Source organism: Agelaius phoeniceus, chromosome 5 (assembly GCF_051311805.1).
Source record: "Agelaius phoeniceus isolate bAgePho1 chromosome 5, bAgePho1.hap1, whole genome shotgun sequence".
Classification (NCBI taxonomy): Eukaryota; Metazoa; Chordata; class Aves; order Passeriformes; family Icteridae; genus Agelaius; species Agelaius phoeniceus.
The window spans coordinates 62823701-62838704 of record NC_135269.1 but is presented as its reverse complement, the minus strand read 5'-3'; the positions used below and the strand labels follow the sequence as shown (position 1 = coordinate 62838704).

General features: G+C 38.2%; 1 protein-coding gene across 1 annotated transcript in view; it reads left to right on the top strand.

The window, feature by feature from the left end:
• The window catches only part of SEMA3C (semaphorin 3C), a 118259-nt gene that overhangs the window by 84417 nt on the left and 18838 nt on the right, over positions 1 to 15004 (top strand). Inside the window, exons 10-12 of the mRNA XM_054631286.2 lie at positions 41 to 110; positions 2861 to 3005; positions 7694 to 7916. Coding sequence (XP_054487261.1) covers positions 41 to 110; positions 2861 to 3005; positions 7694 to 7916 — 438 coding nt within the window. The remainder of the gene's footprint in view (positions 1 to 40; positions 111 to 2860; positions 3006 to 7693; positions 7917 to 15004) is intronic.

The window sequence follows — 15004 nt, the reverse complement described above, 5'->3', positions numbered from 1 at the left end:
TAAAGTTTTTCTTACTATTTTTTCTTTCTCTTTCTTTCAGAGGATGTGTTTCTCCTAGAGACAGATAACCCCAGAACAACGCTCGTGTATGGAATTTTTACAACATCAAGGTAAACTTGGAGATTTGAATAAAATTACCTAAACTGCCTGATTTTCTATATGAAAACCGAAACTGGTATTTTGTGGATGGGGCTGTGCTGGGCAATTTTGTGTGTCTCCTGTGGCTGTGGTTTGCATGCAGGGGTCTCAGCATCATTGCTGTTGGTGTCTATGTCAGAGCTGTGCTTCTTGGAGCAATCTGCTTCCTGACATGCTGTCAGCTGCCACTGGGAAAGCATTTCCATGGAGGGCCACTTGTCACTGCTCAGCAATGGAAAGCTAAATGACTTCAATGCAGTGAACTCATGTGGCATCTGAGAGCACTTAACACCTCCTGAAGAACATCCAGCACCCTGAAGGATCAAACCAGGATATCTTACATGAATTCATACAAATAATTTCCAGTCTCTCAGCTGGCTGATGATCACAGAGATGGCAAATAAACATACTGGCTTCAGTTAGCTACAAAAGGACAAGCTTGCGTGGCATTTGGACACCTCCTTGCAGCTCCCTGTTTCCAGTCAGTTGTATTCACTTACTGTCTGGTTTAGAAAGCATTTACTGAGCTCCCAAGGGTGGTGGAAGCACTAGATATGGCTTACTATGCTGAAACTCTCCACAAAGATAGACTGACAGGTGGACCAACAGATTCTTCCACCTCTACCTTTATTTTTCTTATTTTTCCTCTTGCCCTGAGGAAGGGCAAGAATTTTTCCTCTTTGTTAACACTGCATAGTGTTAACAAAGAGTAAAATTGGTTACTATTTCCTGATTTCTGATGTGTTACCCTTTATTATTTAGATGTTATGTCTTACGTTCAAAGAAGTCTCCTGGGTTTTTTTTTTTAATTTTAAATTATTTTATCAAATTAGAAAATTATGTAATTTATTATTAATAATTCCTTTAATGGCAATTTTTAGTAAAAAAATCCTTTCAGATTTTTTTTTCTCCAAGAGTTTTTTCATTGGGATATAGGGGTATACTTACTCAAATATGTAAATAAGATAGGAGGATATGATTCTATGATATTTAATTGGGAAAAAAAAAACATCACATGAGCTGTAAACTTAGGTGCTATCTATAATTCCTACATCACAAAAAGATAAAAGGGTGAGCTTATGTTTAGTTTTAGTATTAAAACCACAATATTTTAGTATTATTATTTATTATGTTTAGGTTTAGTATTAAAACCACACTTATCATTCGGTTGGGGGTGAAACATCACTGAACTGGAAATACTTTTCCTAATACTGGTATTTGTCAGTGGAAATAAGATTTGAATCACAGGAACATATAAGCTGACAAAAAAGAGAAACTTTCACTTTTTCCAGGCTCTCAAGCTATTTTCTCTCTCTACTGAATTTTTTACACTTGCATTGGTCTATTCTTGCTTTATTTTTGTTCAACTGTAGGTTGAATATGTTATCTAGTTAAATACAGAAACCATACGGATTTTTACTCCCTAATAGTTCCTGTATCTTCATCTCTGTAGACTTCCAACTCATAACAGTAGCAAGAGAGAAACATCACAGGAAGTAATAACTACTAGTATTTTTATCTGAATCATACAGAAGGAAATAGATTAATACTGAGCTAAATTATTTTAGTGTCATAATATGCTGTAAATCTAGCATAAAACATCTGGAAAGACTAAATGCATTTCTCAAAATCTATTAATACCTAGTAAAATTTCCACAAATACCATAATCCATCTAAAAGGTTCATTCTGCTAATCCATATATAGCTGAGAGCAATGGGTATTTCACTTCTATTGTTTAGACACTATGTGTAATGTTTTCAGGCTTTTTTCTGGAGTGTTTTTTCTTCTTCAATTGAAAACAGTTACTTGGATTATCTTCATCCTACAGCTAACATTAGACAGATTTTAGACTTGTCTGGAGTTTCCATTTTTTTTAAATAAATACCACAATTCTTGCATGCAGCAAGAGGAAAAATTAGAGAGTTTCATCACTGTAGTCAGCCTTAGTATCAATCTGGAAATTTTTCCCCTAGTGCCCTTCATCATCACAGGGTGATGAAGACTATTCAGGGCTTGTGCTACCCGGACCCATGGCTGAATCTAGAGCAGTGGGAAGAACATGCCCACTTTTTTCTTAGCTGAATCCCTGGGTTCCCCTCAGGAAGCTTCAAACTTGGGTCTTCATAAGACCAGTTTTATGGGTGGATTTGAGGACTGTATAGGAGTAGTTCCTTTACAGCCACATCTTGTCCCCATTTTTTTGCAAAACAAGCTGGAAACAGATTATAATAATCCAAACAATTGTAATTGCTCTGGATGTTTTGATTAATATTTTAGCCATGTATTTTAAGAGGCTCATGGAGATCTTGTGGTTAATATAGTGGTAGGAGTTCTGGAAACCTGTGCTGAGCTTGGCAGTACAAAGTTTATAAAACTCCTGCCTCACTGAAGTCAGCAATATTTTTGCCATTGATTTAAGTGGAGCCAGATTATATTTCTTCCATATTTAGCATTAGGAAATCTTCCTTTTGCACCAGTAGGGTAGTGCCTGCCTCTCTCTTTTTTCAGTTCACTGTTAAGAAAGGTGCTAAGTCTTAAGAAGTAGTGGTGCATATTGGGCAGCTAGATTAGTTGATTTAAAATGTTTTAAATCCATATTAAAGCAATAAATTGTATACAGTATTATGTTAGAGGTATGTTTCATCATTGGACCATGAAAAATTCTGGAAAAGCTGTAAAAAAGTTGGTAGATTGCAATGCTAACTTTCTCTTGTCTTCCAGCTCAATATTTAAAGGCTCAGCTGTGTGTGTGTATCATCTGTCTGACATCCAGACTGTGTTCAATGGACCATTTGCACATAAGGAGGGCCCAAACCACCAGCTGATTCCATATCAGGGCAGAATTCCATACCCACGACCTGGCACTGTAAGTACAAAGATGTTTATTCCGTCTTGCCAATTGCTTGTCTTAATTTAACGCATAAATAAATATTATTTATTCTGGGACAAAAGTCTGTATGTGACTGTGACAGTTACAATTCAGGACTATTTTATTTGCTTTTCAGTTGCCTGCAAATCCATCTGCAAATCATGTCCCATCTAGAAGTCTTCTAGAAAGAATTAAAAGTCATGTAAACTGTTAGTTGTTCTTTCTCTTTCTGCTTAATTAGGTGATAGTTCCCTTGTTTGCATGCACATTTCCATTTTGTGGGTACATTTGTGCAAAATGTAGCTAAATAAAGAAGCATGCAAAGAAAGCATTTTTAGTGTGTTCCACAGCCTGGATCCAAATGTCTGTAAGTCTGTCTTCAGTCTGTATGAATTTTCTTTGGTTCTCTAGAATCTTGCACCTCTACTCAGATGCTTAGGAGATGTAGTAAGACTTTTAGAGAACAAGGTTTCTGGGACTTGACTAAGTCATACCATACCAGGTTCTGAATCTTAGATGAGAGACCTAGAAATAAAAGCATTTTCTTGCTATGCAGTTCACCATCATCTTCCTTGTGAGAATGCTTTTTGTGTGCCTTGCTTTCAGGACTTCCTTTCATTGTATCAGGGGTATTTATAATCTTCCAATAAATTCTGTACACAATTAGAGCTAGCTTTGTTTCTAAGTTGTGTAAAAGTATCTCATGAAATATTTAAACAAAACTATTGTTTCTTCTTACTTTTCAATTCATGACGTATACAAGTTGCTGTTAATGCACTTTTTCCTTTATTTACTTACCTTTTTTAAATATTCTTAATTTATGTGTAACAGAAATGTAACATCTCATACTTCAAGCTTTAATGAAGAATGTATGAACTTTCTCTAGAATCATCTCTGAATCCATATTTGCTAAATGAAGTATGGTTGTGTGGGTGCGTGTTGACTCCTATGAAGTCTTACAGTTTCTCAAGTATCAGAACAAAAAAATATGCAGAGAAGCATAAATTATTTCTCAACAATACAGTTATATTTTTTTAGATTAACACTTTGGTGTTTTTCCATTAATCACAGGAAATTAAATTTTATTTTAATTTTTCCAGTCCCTGTGGGAACCTTTAACCATATCACTATTTCAGTCTGATTTGTCTTTATGCTGCAAAATCTTGTTCTTTTTCTTTCTCTCTCATACATAGAATAGCTCAGATACATAGAATAGCTCTCCCTGTTCACACAATCCCTGCTCACACAATTCTTCATGACATTTTAGTGCAGTTGCTGCTGGCTGTAAGAGTTAGAACTTTACATTCCCAGATCTCTAGAATTAGCTAATCAATACCTGACATTCCACTAAGGTCTAATGCTAGCATTAGTCTTTCCTTGCAATTAATTCATACAGTTCTAATCTCAAGAGTGTACTGAAGCTTTAGAAAAAATACCCATTTAAACAGGAAGTTTCACACTCTTGTGAATCTCTAGTCATATTTCAGTTTCTTGCTGCTTCAGAGTGTTTTGTTTGTATGTCTTTCCTCAACCACTGCCATGTTTTTTTTGGTTCATCTCATGGAGGCTTCTGAGGCATTCCAGATTGGCCTAAAGAAATTGGGCAGCACAACAGAAAGGAGAAAAAATATCAGATTTGGATTTAACATGGTGACAGAAATTATGTACACTTTCCAGATGTGCCGAGGAGCTCTGAATTGGAAGATAAATTCTTAGATCATAGCTCATAGAGATTCCTTTAGATGACCATTGCTTATTTTTGGATCACTGGCTTTTGTGTTTCCTCATGATTCAGCCACAACAGAGTATCCCTAAGTCATATTTTCTAAGATGAAATTTCTTTGGCTTTGCTTTTATTTCACTGCCAAAAAAATTCTACTTTTCAATGTGTGCCACAAACTTTATTTTTCACATATATCAAAGCATTTGTGAAAGTTGGGACATGGCGATTTTTCGCTGCTCAGAATTTGTGCTCAAAGAGTTAAAATGATTAGCCAAGTTTGCAGTCTGTGGGGCTTGATCTTCTTTTCTCTGGAATGTACTTTTTTTGTAACTTCTGGGATGCTGGGCTAGACAGGGGTGCCTTTTTATATGACATGGAAAATCCTACTTTGCAGTTGCCTAAAGAGATATTCATACTAAACCTCTGGGTAGAAGTGAAAGTTCATCGTGTTGCAGTACACTGGATAAACAATGGAAAGGCTTCAGCGTAGCTTCAGTAGGATTAAATGAAGCAATACGTTCTTTTGGCCATGATCAACTCAGCAGTGTTTGGCTGGCCTTCACTAAATACCAGTGGTTTCTTATTTCTCCACAAGCAAAACTTACTTATGGAAAAAGAAATACATAATTGGCAGCTTGCTACTAAACTCAGTGATGTTTGAGGGTAGTTTCCATTTTTCAGAGTTTACAGAAATAGTTTTTGTACCTACAGCATATTGGAGAATATGCTGTAAATTAAAGAATTCAGATAATCAAGTGTGACAAGTTGTGTAGAGTTGTGACAAGTTCTTGAATGAGCTGTGTGGGATGCCCATTCAATCCCTCCAGGAAAGGGAGAGCTTATGGGTTTCTTCAGTATCATCTTTTGCTTGTCACTGGTTTAGCAAAAGAATTAATTGATTAAACATGTTTGTTAAAGCTTTGCTCGGAACAATGATATAATGTAAGTTTTTAGGGTCATGCTGGTGTGAATCATAGCACAGACATTTTTGCAATAAGTCACAGACAAAAGTCTTATGACTCCAACTCAATAATGGAAGGGATGAAAGTATCAGAGAAAGACTTCTAATTGAGCTATGTGAGACAGAAAAGTTTAAGTTGAACTGTTTGTGAAACAGAATCCCTCTTGAAAGGAACTGAGGTCTGGCAGAGCACTACCAAGTAGAATAATCTTGCTAATGATGAATGCAGTTCTTTTTTAAGCATTTATTGCTAATCTTAACAGATAGTTCCATACATTTTCTGGAATGTGGATGAATATGCCAGAGAGGATAGAGCAAGCAAGATAATAAGAATTGAACTTCGTGAGCAATCCTAGAGCATTAACATAGAGCATCATTTCTAATGAGAGCCAAAACAAAACCCTTAGGATAAATATGAGCTGAGAAAAATAAATCAGCAAGGATGTCAGATGAGAGAAACAACCCATGTCTGAGCTGAGTTCTGGTTCTTCTTCCTGGAGGGTACTGATGCCAGAGCAATTTCTTTTGAAGAGCTCCTACCAGAGCTATTCTACTTTGTATAAATAATTAACTCCTAATTGAGCCAGAAGATGACTCTAAAGCCTGTGATTAGGCTGAAGTTCCCTCTGTACTTGTTTCCTGGTATGCCCAATGAGTTGTTTATTGGGTGCACAATATGGAACAGCTTTTAGCAGTGAGGGTAGAGCAGGCACTCCTGCCTGTGGTTACGGGGATGCCCCGGGAGGTGAAAACCCAAATTCTAGCTTTGCCGCTCATCAGGTAGGCTGGACACATGACTCACATATCCCCAGAGAGATTCCATGTCTCTCAGAATATGATTCATTTTATGTAATTTTAGCCATCTAAAAGCAGGGTGTTCAGTCTGAATTACTGACTACAGAGGAAACCTAAGAATAAATGCCTGACTTTAAGAGAGTAGGAGTCAGGTGAGGTAAATCTCTCCCTAAGCTACTGGCTATTTTTTGTCTGTGGTTTTGACCAGAAATTCCATCTTAGATGTAAGAATGGCCCTCATCAAAATAAACAAATTTCCATCAAGTGCTTTTTATTGAACAAATCATTTTCCAATTGGAAAAACACTGTGTTGAAACACTTCTGAATATCTCCAGTACTCTGAAGAGAGTTTCACAGTTCAGAAATACAGTAAGAGGAAAAAATGAAAGCTCAGGAGCAGCAATAAGTAAGGTACTGGTAGCTGAGAAAAAAATTAACATAACTACCTGGAGAACTTTGTACCAATTACTGACATAGCTCTGTTTTCTTCACAGTTTCCTTTTAGTTTCAAACTCAGTAAAGAGTTGAGTTTTCTAAGAGGCCCAGAATGCCTCAGGGATGATTATTTGGATGGTTCTTCATTATATTTAAAGAAGCATCCAAAGTATTCATGGACTTCAGTTACTTCTGAGGCATAGGGGAATGTATAGACAACCTTTTAGATATAAATAAGTTGTTATGGGACTCCCTCCTCAACTCCATATTATTTCTCTTTCAAATGAAGATGAGTTGCAGGCCCTTTCATCATCTTATAATCAACAAAACGACAAGAGGAATGTTGCCCAAATTGCAATTAAGTATGAGATTTTGTTTTCTGCCTTTGAACTTATTCTGTAAAAAAAGAGATACATAAGTTTGGTATCTTCCCATACCAATCTCTTGGATTTTTTTTTCAACCAGCAGTTTAGAAGCATAAAACATGTAGAAATGGGTTCAGAAGTACAGATCTTTGCCATCAAGCTGGATTTTGAAAGTGCAAAAATACAGTTTGGTTTGTTTTATCAGAAGTGATGAGAGTTCAAAGTGTAGCTATTCAACACTTCATTCCCCTTACTGGAATATAGTAAGTTTTGGCCCAAGTCTGAAGTGCTTTTTTTGGGGGGGAATTTCCTTTGTCATCTGTCCATATTTGTAAGCGATCTGGAGATGAAAACTCTCTGAAAGATGATAAGTACTGTTCATCATTGCTGTGCCTGTTTCTTGCAGTGTCCGGGAGGAGCCTTCACGCCCAATGTGCGGACAACCAAAGAGTTTCCAGACGATGTTGTGACCTTCATTAGGAACCACCCTCTGATGTTTAATCCCATTTACCCAATACACAAGAGGCCATTAATCATCAGGATAGGAGCTGACTACAAGTATACAAAGATTGCTGTGGATCGAGTGAATGCTGCTGATGGGAGATACCACGTCTTGTTTCTTGGAACAGGTAAGACAAATTTGGCAGCATTCATTTTCCTCTGTTGCAGTTTTGCAATCAACTCTGCTTTTTACAATTCATAGCTTTCAGAAATATTTGTTTAAATGTTTGCAATCGACAGAAATGTTATAGAAATCCATGAATCCTCTTTACTTTCTGTGTATTTTTCTTTTTACTATGGGTGTCATTATGTGCAAGAGGTACAATGTACTGATCTTAATTATGAGACAAAAAACAACACTGGTATATATTTTATTGGATCTAAATTATAATACTTCTCTTGAGTGTGGTTGTCTGCAATATGATTCAACATTAGATTTTAGAAAAAAAATACCAAAATCTAGCATTATAATTTTTTTATATGCTCATCATCATTATTTGATATATGCTGTAAGCTGCTTCTGAAGAAAAACACAATCTGATCAAGATGTTACAAAGGCTGAAACAACTCCTCCAGAAAACAGTAGTAATATGTAAATACTAAGCAGAGAAAAAGAAACAAATGGTTGGAGTCCTAGCAGTAGTGGACACAGAGAACTTGATCCAAATATTCTAAAAAAATTTCTGTCTAATATAACCTATATTTTGCTTTTACTTGCATCAAATTTGAATCTGGTGTTATGTGTCTGAAGTCTGCAGGGAACAAGTTAAGTGGTTCTTGTACTGATAAATTTAGATTTTTTAAGATATTCTGATATGAATCACACCCTTTAGATTGAAGCAGACAATTAGAGTGGTACTCTGACTAGACCCTAGGACTCACTCACATCTGAAACTCCCACTGGTTTAACAGGGCATTAGAGGTCAATAGGAACAAAGGCTAATCTTTTTTACTTTTTTTTACTTTCAAGTAGAACAAAGGACAAGAACTCTAGGAGAACAAATATATGTCTGAACATCAGAAAATTATTACAGAGATGGCTTGCATTGCTTTTATGGTTCACATATTATTGGGGCCCTGATTGTTTTCTGCTTGTAGAATAACTGTGTCTGCCAACAAACTCACATGGGGCTGGGAATAACCATATTGTTCTATTAGATTTAGGAAGCTGGTGCTAAAAAAATCTCTTAAGAATGTCAGGCTTCTATGGGGAAAGGATTAAAAGTAACTCTCTTCACTCTTCTTAGAAAAACCTCTCCAACTATCAAAGTCAGCAGCGTGCCTATGTGCCAAAGGAGGCCAACTGCACATTGTGCTCTGTGTGCAGAAGTGTATCCAGCAAACAAGTTGATGGAAAGGACTTTTTTCCTGTATTTGGCTCCTGTTTTAAGTACTGTGCCCAGCTGTGGGCTCACCAGTACAAAGTAAACATTGACCTAATGGAGCAAGATCAGTTCAGGGACTGTATGATGTGATGCATGAGAAAAAGATGAGAAAATGGGTTTATTCAGGGAAAGCTAAGGAGAGACCTTAATGCTGTTGACAGCTATCAAATGGGTGGGTACAACTGCCTAGTGGGGAAAAAACCAGATGAGGACTCTTCTCAAGGTGCTCAGTGCCAAGGTGAGGGATTTCACACAAGTTGCAGTGTGGGACAGTGCTAATAAAGGAAAAAGGTTTTGCCATCACCATGATCAAACAGTGGAAAAAGGATCCAGAGAGGTTATGAATTCTCCATCTTCAGAGACTCAAAAGGTTCAAAATCCAACAAACACAGCATTGAGCAGCCTGCTCTTATAGCACTTGCTTTGAGTATGGGACTGCACCAGATGTCTTCTACAGGCTACAGGTTTCTGCAGTTCAGTGAAAGGAAAACAAAAACAATTCATGTTTGGTTATGGATGGAGAAAATGAGAAGGGCTAAAGCCCAGCAAGAACTCAATCTGGTTACTGCTGTAAAAGGCAATAAAAATGTTTCTATAAATAAATTAGCAGCAAAAAGAGAGTTAGGGAGAATTTCCATCCTTTACTGGAAACAATGAAAAGGCTGAAGTACTTAATGCCTTCTTTGCCTCAGTCTTTAGTAGCAAGACCAGTTCTGCAGGCTCCCAGCCCTTGAGTTGGAAGACAGGAATAAGAAGCAGAGTGAAGCTTCTATAATCCAAGGAGAAGTGGTCAGTGACCTGCTACACCTCTTAGATACACACTGGTCCTTGGGGTTGGATGGGATACACCCAAGGATACTGAGGGAGCTGGCAGAGTGCTCTCCAAGCCACTTTCCATCATTAGCAGCAGTCCTGCAAACTGGGGAGGACCCAGCTGATTGGAAGTTATGTGATACCCATCTACAAGGAGGGCCCCAAGGAGGATGTGGGGAACTACAGACCTGTCATGCTGACCTCATGGCTGGGGAAGCTTATGGAGCAGATCATCTTGAGTGCCATCACATGGTGTGTGCAGGACTACCAGGGGGTCAGACCCAGCCAGCATGGGTTTGTGAAAGGCAGGTCCTGCCTGAGCTCTTTCTGTCACTGACTGACCCACCCAGGGGGTGAGGGAAAGGCTCTGGGTGTTGTCTGCCTGGACTTTAGTGAAGCCTTTGACACCATTTCCCACAGCATTGTCCTGGAGAAACCGGCTGATCATGGCCTGGATGGGAGCACTGTTCACTGGGATAAAACTGGCTGGAGAGCTGGGCCCAGAGAGTGGGGGGGAATGGGGTTACATCCAGCTGTGGCTGGTTCCAAATGGTGTTCCTTCAGGTCTTCCCCAACCTAAACAATTCTATGATTCCATGTTTTTCCACCAAACCTTTACCAAGTCTCCATCTGATGCAGAGTGAATGCTTAGTATCTGATAAGACATAGTCAGGGCCTTATTCAGAGAATTTAGTAAGTTTTTGATCTGGATATTTTTGTTTTCCTGGTTGGAAATTGATTAATGAGTTTTAAGGTATTCTTGACTCTCTCCTATCTGCAGCTGTTGGAAAATACTAAATTAACCTAAATAGGACAGATTTTTCTACAAGGTGGGTTCTTCCTCTCCTTTCCCTCTCCTCACCACTAACATAAACCCACATTTTCTCTTTAGTTTAGTTAATGCAGATACAATTTTGACTTTGTTAGCTGTTAGGATATTTTTTCTTCTTTCCTGCAGAATTCTTCTACTATAGAAATATCAGAAGTGTTGATAGAGAGCATCCTGCTCTTGTTACACAACTGCACAAGAAAACTTGGTAAAAGAGAAGTTTTACTTTACTATAAGTTTTCTTCCTTGACTGGTAGGCTAGTACAGATCTTTCAAATCAACATTTTATTTTTTTTCCACTGTATTGTGGTGCCATTGTTTTAAAATGTTCTGTAAGCACCCAATGTTATTTGGAGGCAAATTCTACTAAAGCTTAGTGGAAACAATTGAGACATAAGTTCCCAGACCATATGGATTGTTAATGTAGCAATGATAGTTAAACCTGGAAAACTATTGAAAAGCTGAAATGTCCTTGAAATCACAATTTGGTAGTAAGCATTTTAATAACTCTGCAAGAGGTAAACATAGGTAATTTCATTTTATCCTTTGATGACCATCTGACTGGTTTTAGGTGATCAGTAGGCCTCATACACACACCTGAGCTGTGAAAAACTAAACATAGCTCAGGTTGTTCTTACATTAATCTCCTCTGTGTACCAGCACAGGACCCATCATGGACCACATACAGAAAGTGCAGCTCTTGATACTTTATTTTCAGTGCTTTATCTTCTTCATTACACTGGGGACAAGGATCATTTTCTGCTTTCTAGTGAGATGGAGGGCAGGCATTATTCTTCCTGAGCAGGGCACAGGACATTAATGCCTTCCAAGGTCTTCCTCCAAAGAAATCGTTGCAATGCAAGTTGCTGCATTTCTCAGCCCTTTAAAAATAAAAGTGATCAAGTTTCAGGCACTGAGAGGAGAAACTTGTTTTCTTTATTCTCTGCTTTCTGTTAGACTCAGGAGGATTTGATAGAGATATTAAGTGTCAAAAGGAATGCAGAGGGGATTTGCTTCGGTGTCAGTTCATCCCAGCAAATGCAAAAACCACATTGTATAGGAGAATTTCATGTGATAATTTCCTTGTGAGCCTGGAGCCCCACAGCCAGAGGCAATGGGACTTGACACCTGGTGACAATTACACTCAGCTCAAATGATGAGTTACTGCTGCTGAACTGAGATATTTCCAGCCATGTCTGTCACTGTCAGTGACCTGTCTCATGCTTGAAATCAGAGTGTTTTATGTCTTGCCAGATGCAAAGCACACAAAATGTTTAGCTTTTCCTCTCTTCCTCCTCTGTAGCCTTAGTAATAAATCAGTTCCTGAATGCAAGTGAGGAATAACAGAAGTACAGAGCTCCGACAGCCCCAGTGGTTTCCATCATGTAGCCATGGCACAGGAGGGCATAGGCAGCTCTGTAATTTTTTCACCTTGGTGTGAACTAAATGTAGTGTTCCCTTTGCTCCCCCAGGCAGAAGTGCTGTGCTCACAGGGGCTGCTCCATACCCAGAGTTAATGCATTGGTTTTTATCCCTTGCTTACCTGCATAGCAAACAAAATAAATCCCAGGAACAGACATTGTTCATGTGGCATTCCATGCTTTTCAAATTATTACAATCTCCCATTTTTCCTCTGCTTTTAAACACGAAGACTCCCAAAGCACTTCACAAAGCTTGCTAGATTTGTTTGGTCCCTACTAAGGGATCTCTTCACCCCTGACTGGCATGAGCTGACTTGGAGTAAGGAGCAAGTCTGGACTGGTAGAGAGCCGTGCTGCAAGAGAAGTGTTGTCTACCTACCTTGTCTTCCCAAACAGAAACCCAAGAGATAATTTACTTGGAAAGAATATAATCACTCATTTACATATTTGACTAGAGTAATTCTGATGGTATTTTTTCCCTATGCAATGAGAAATAACATATTCAATTCAAGAATTTGGGATTAGAATTCTGTTTCAATTATTCCATTTCTGTGATGGGACAGGACTCAGCCTTGAGTTTTTTGGATTCACCCTAGAGTTGTAGTGTAATTTGTTTACTCATTTCAGTTATATCTAAAGAACCTGAGCTTTCAATATTTTGTGTTCATCCTTTGGTAGATTGTTTTCTATCTGAGTTTTAAGACAGCAGTAAAACACCATGAGAACATTTTTGTGAGATTAATATTCATTTATTAAGCATGCCACCTACTGCTTGCAGCACGAAAGCCTTTGGTCAAAGTACACACAGATTGCACAACCAAAAGATTATTCACAGGGTTTTTTATTGCTCCTGGTGTTACAAAAATATTTAAATGTCTGGGTCAAACTTGGGTACATTAAACAGCTATGGACACCAATGGGATTTTTTTCAGCTTCATTCTATCAAGATATGATATGTTTTTCTGGAAAGAGATCTAAGTTACTGTCATAAAAAGACACTACAGACTTCAGTGTGGCTTACTGAGATGAATAATGTCAGCCACATGCATCTGATGTGGCATGAGGCTGATCGATGTTTCTCATTATCTTTTCTTCTCTGATGAAACATTTGTTTTCAAAGTCTAGATGCATTAAGTGCTTCCAGAGCATAAGTTTGTAATACTCATTTTCATAGTGTTGTATGATGGCTTTCTTTTTGGAAAACTAACCCTTGCTGACAACAGTAGCCTCCAGTAATGCCATAGCCAAATGATCTACAGATTCTAACCAAGAGATAAATCTGGTCAAAAGAGCAAGCTTGCCTCCCATAGTTTTCCTGGCTGCAGCTTTGTGACTGTAAGCTTGAGGAGATGATGTTACACAACAGTGGCATAACAGGCATCAGACACGATTTCCTTCTTCCTCATGGTCTTAGTGCCTGAGTCATTCATAACCTCTTGTTGACCTGTTCATCCAAAGCTTTTTCACATACTTTGAAGGTGATATGTAAGTTGAGAGGATGTACCTCTACCTGCTTCATTTCCCCTGTTCAGGTTTTATTCAAGCAAGCTCACACTGTGTCCCAAAAGATTGACTGAGCTAGGGCTATACAAAAACTTCACCCTCAAGTGTGAGCATTTGTATCTGTCTTTTTGTTCTTTGATGCAGCTTGAATTTTATGAAGTTTCACAGAGATATTATGAGCTGGAAAAAAAATTGCCCCCATTTGACAGATGAGTGAACTGAGCACAGAGAGATTAGTGGCTGTGGTGGGAGCTCTGAATTACAGCAGACACAGAGCGTGAGAACGTGGCTGTCAGCCCTGACTGCTAACCTGCCACCCTCTCAGGTGCTCTGCTGAGCCTCAACATTTTCTCAAACAGACAGATTTCTAACATTCTATGAACTTTTTGCTTTCTTTTTTCTTTGTAAGGTTATTTGTATACATCAGGTTCAACTCAGATAAGAGACCAGAAATAATTAGCTGCCATTAAACTGACAGGTAAAAACATGGAGAAGAAGTTTTTAGAGGGTCTCCAGCAGCATCAGACACATAGGGGTGGGAATTACTGAAGTAAGCCTCTCAAAACTCATATGAGAGTAGTAGTTGGTGCCTATTGCAGTCATTTTTTTATGATGTGGAAAATTTGGGATTTTTATTTGTAGTTCAATTTGTCTATGTGATGTGGCTCAGGGGTAAATGGGTCCCAGCTCTCTTTGAGGCTCACATTACTGACAGCTGCAGTGTTCACTTAGAACTGGGGAAATAAAAACTAGTCAAAATTCAGAAAATTAATTTTATACTGAGACCTTCTGATTCAGCCAAAAACCTCTCTATTTTTCATGTCTTTTCATTAAGCTTTGCTTTTTCCATTGCCCATGGTCAGGCAGACCAGGAATTAATGTAATCAGGCACAGTCTAACTGGTATTGATGAAGCTTAGCTGATTAATATCAGTCCAGAATCATGTCTTGCATTTCAAGAAATATTATTATAATTAGGATGATGATGATTTCCCTCTTATGCTTCCATTGCATTTATTGGAATGCCTTCCTTCTTCATTTATTTCCCACTCTGAATACATTCTACACCTTTTTTTAAGCCTGCACTTTCCTCCCTTGCTGTTCCCAGTTTCTCAGTCCTCTCAGAGGGAATGTGATCTCAGTGTCACTGTCTTTGATGTCAATCTGGGACACCTGCATTTGTGAAGCAGGTTTAAATGGAAAAGCATTTTAAGTCACTCTTGTCCTCTTGCTGTCAGCTTGAGGGAGATTCCCTTGTGTTTGTCC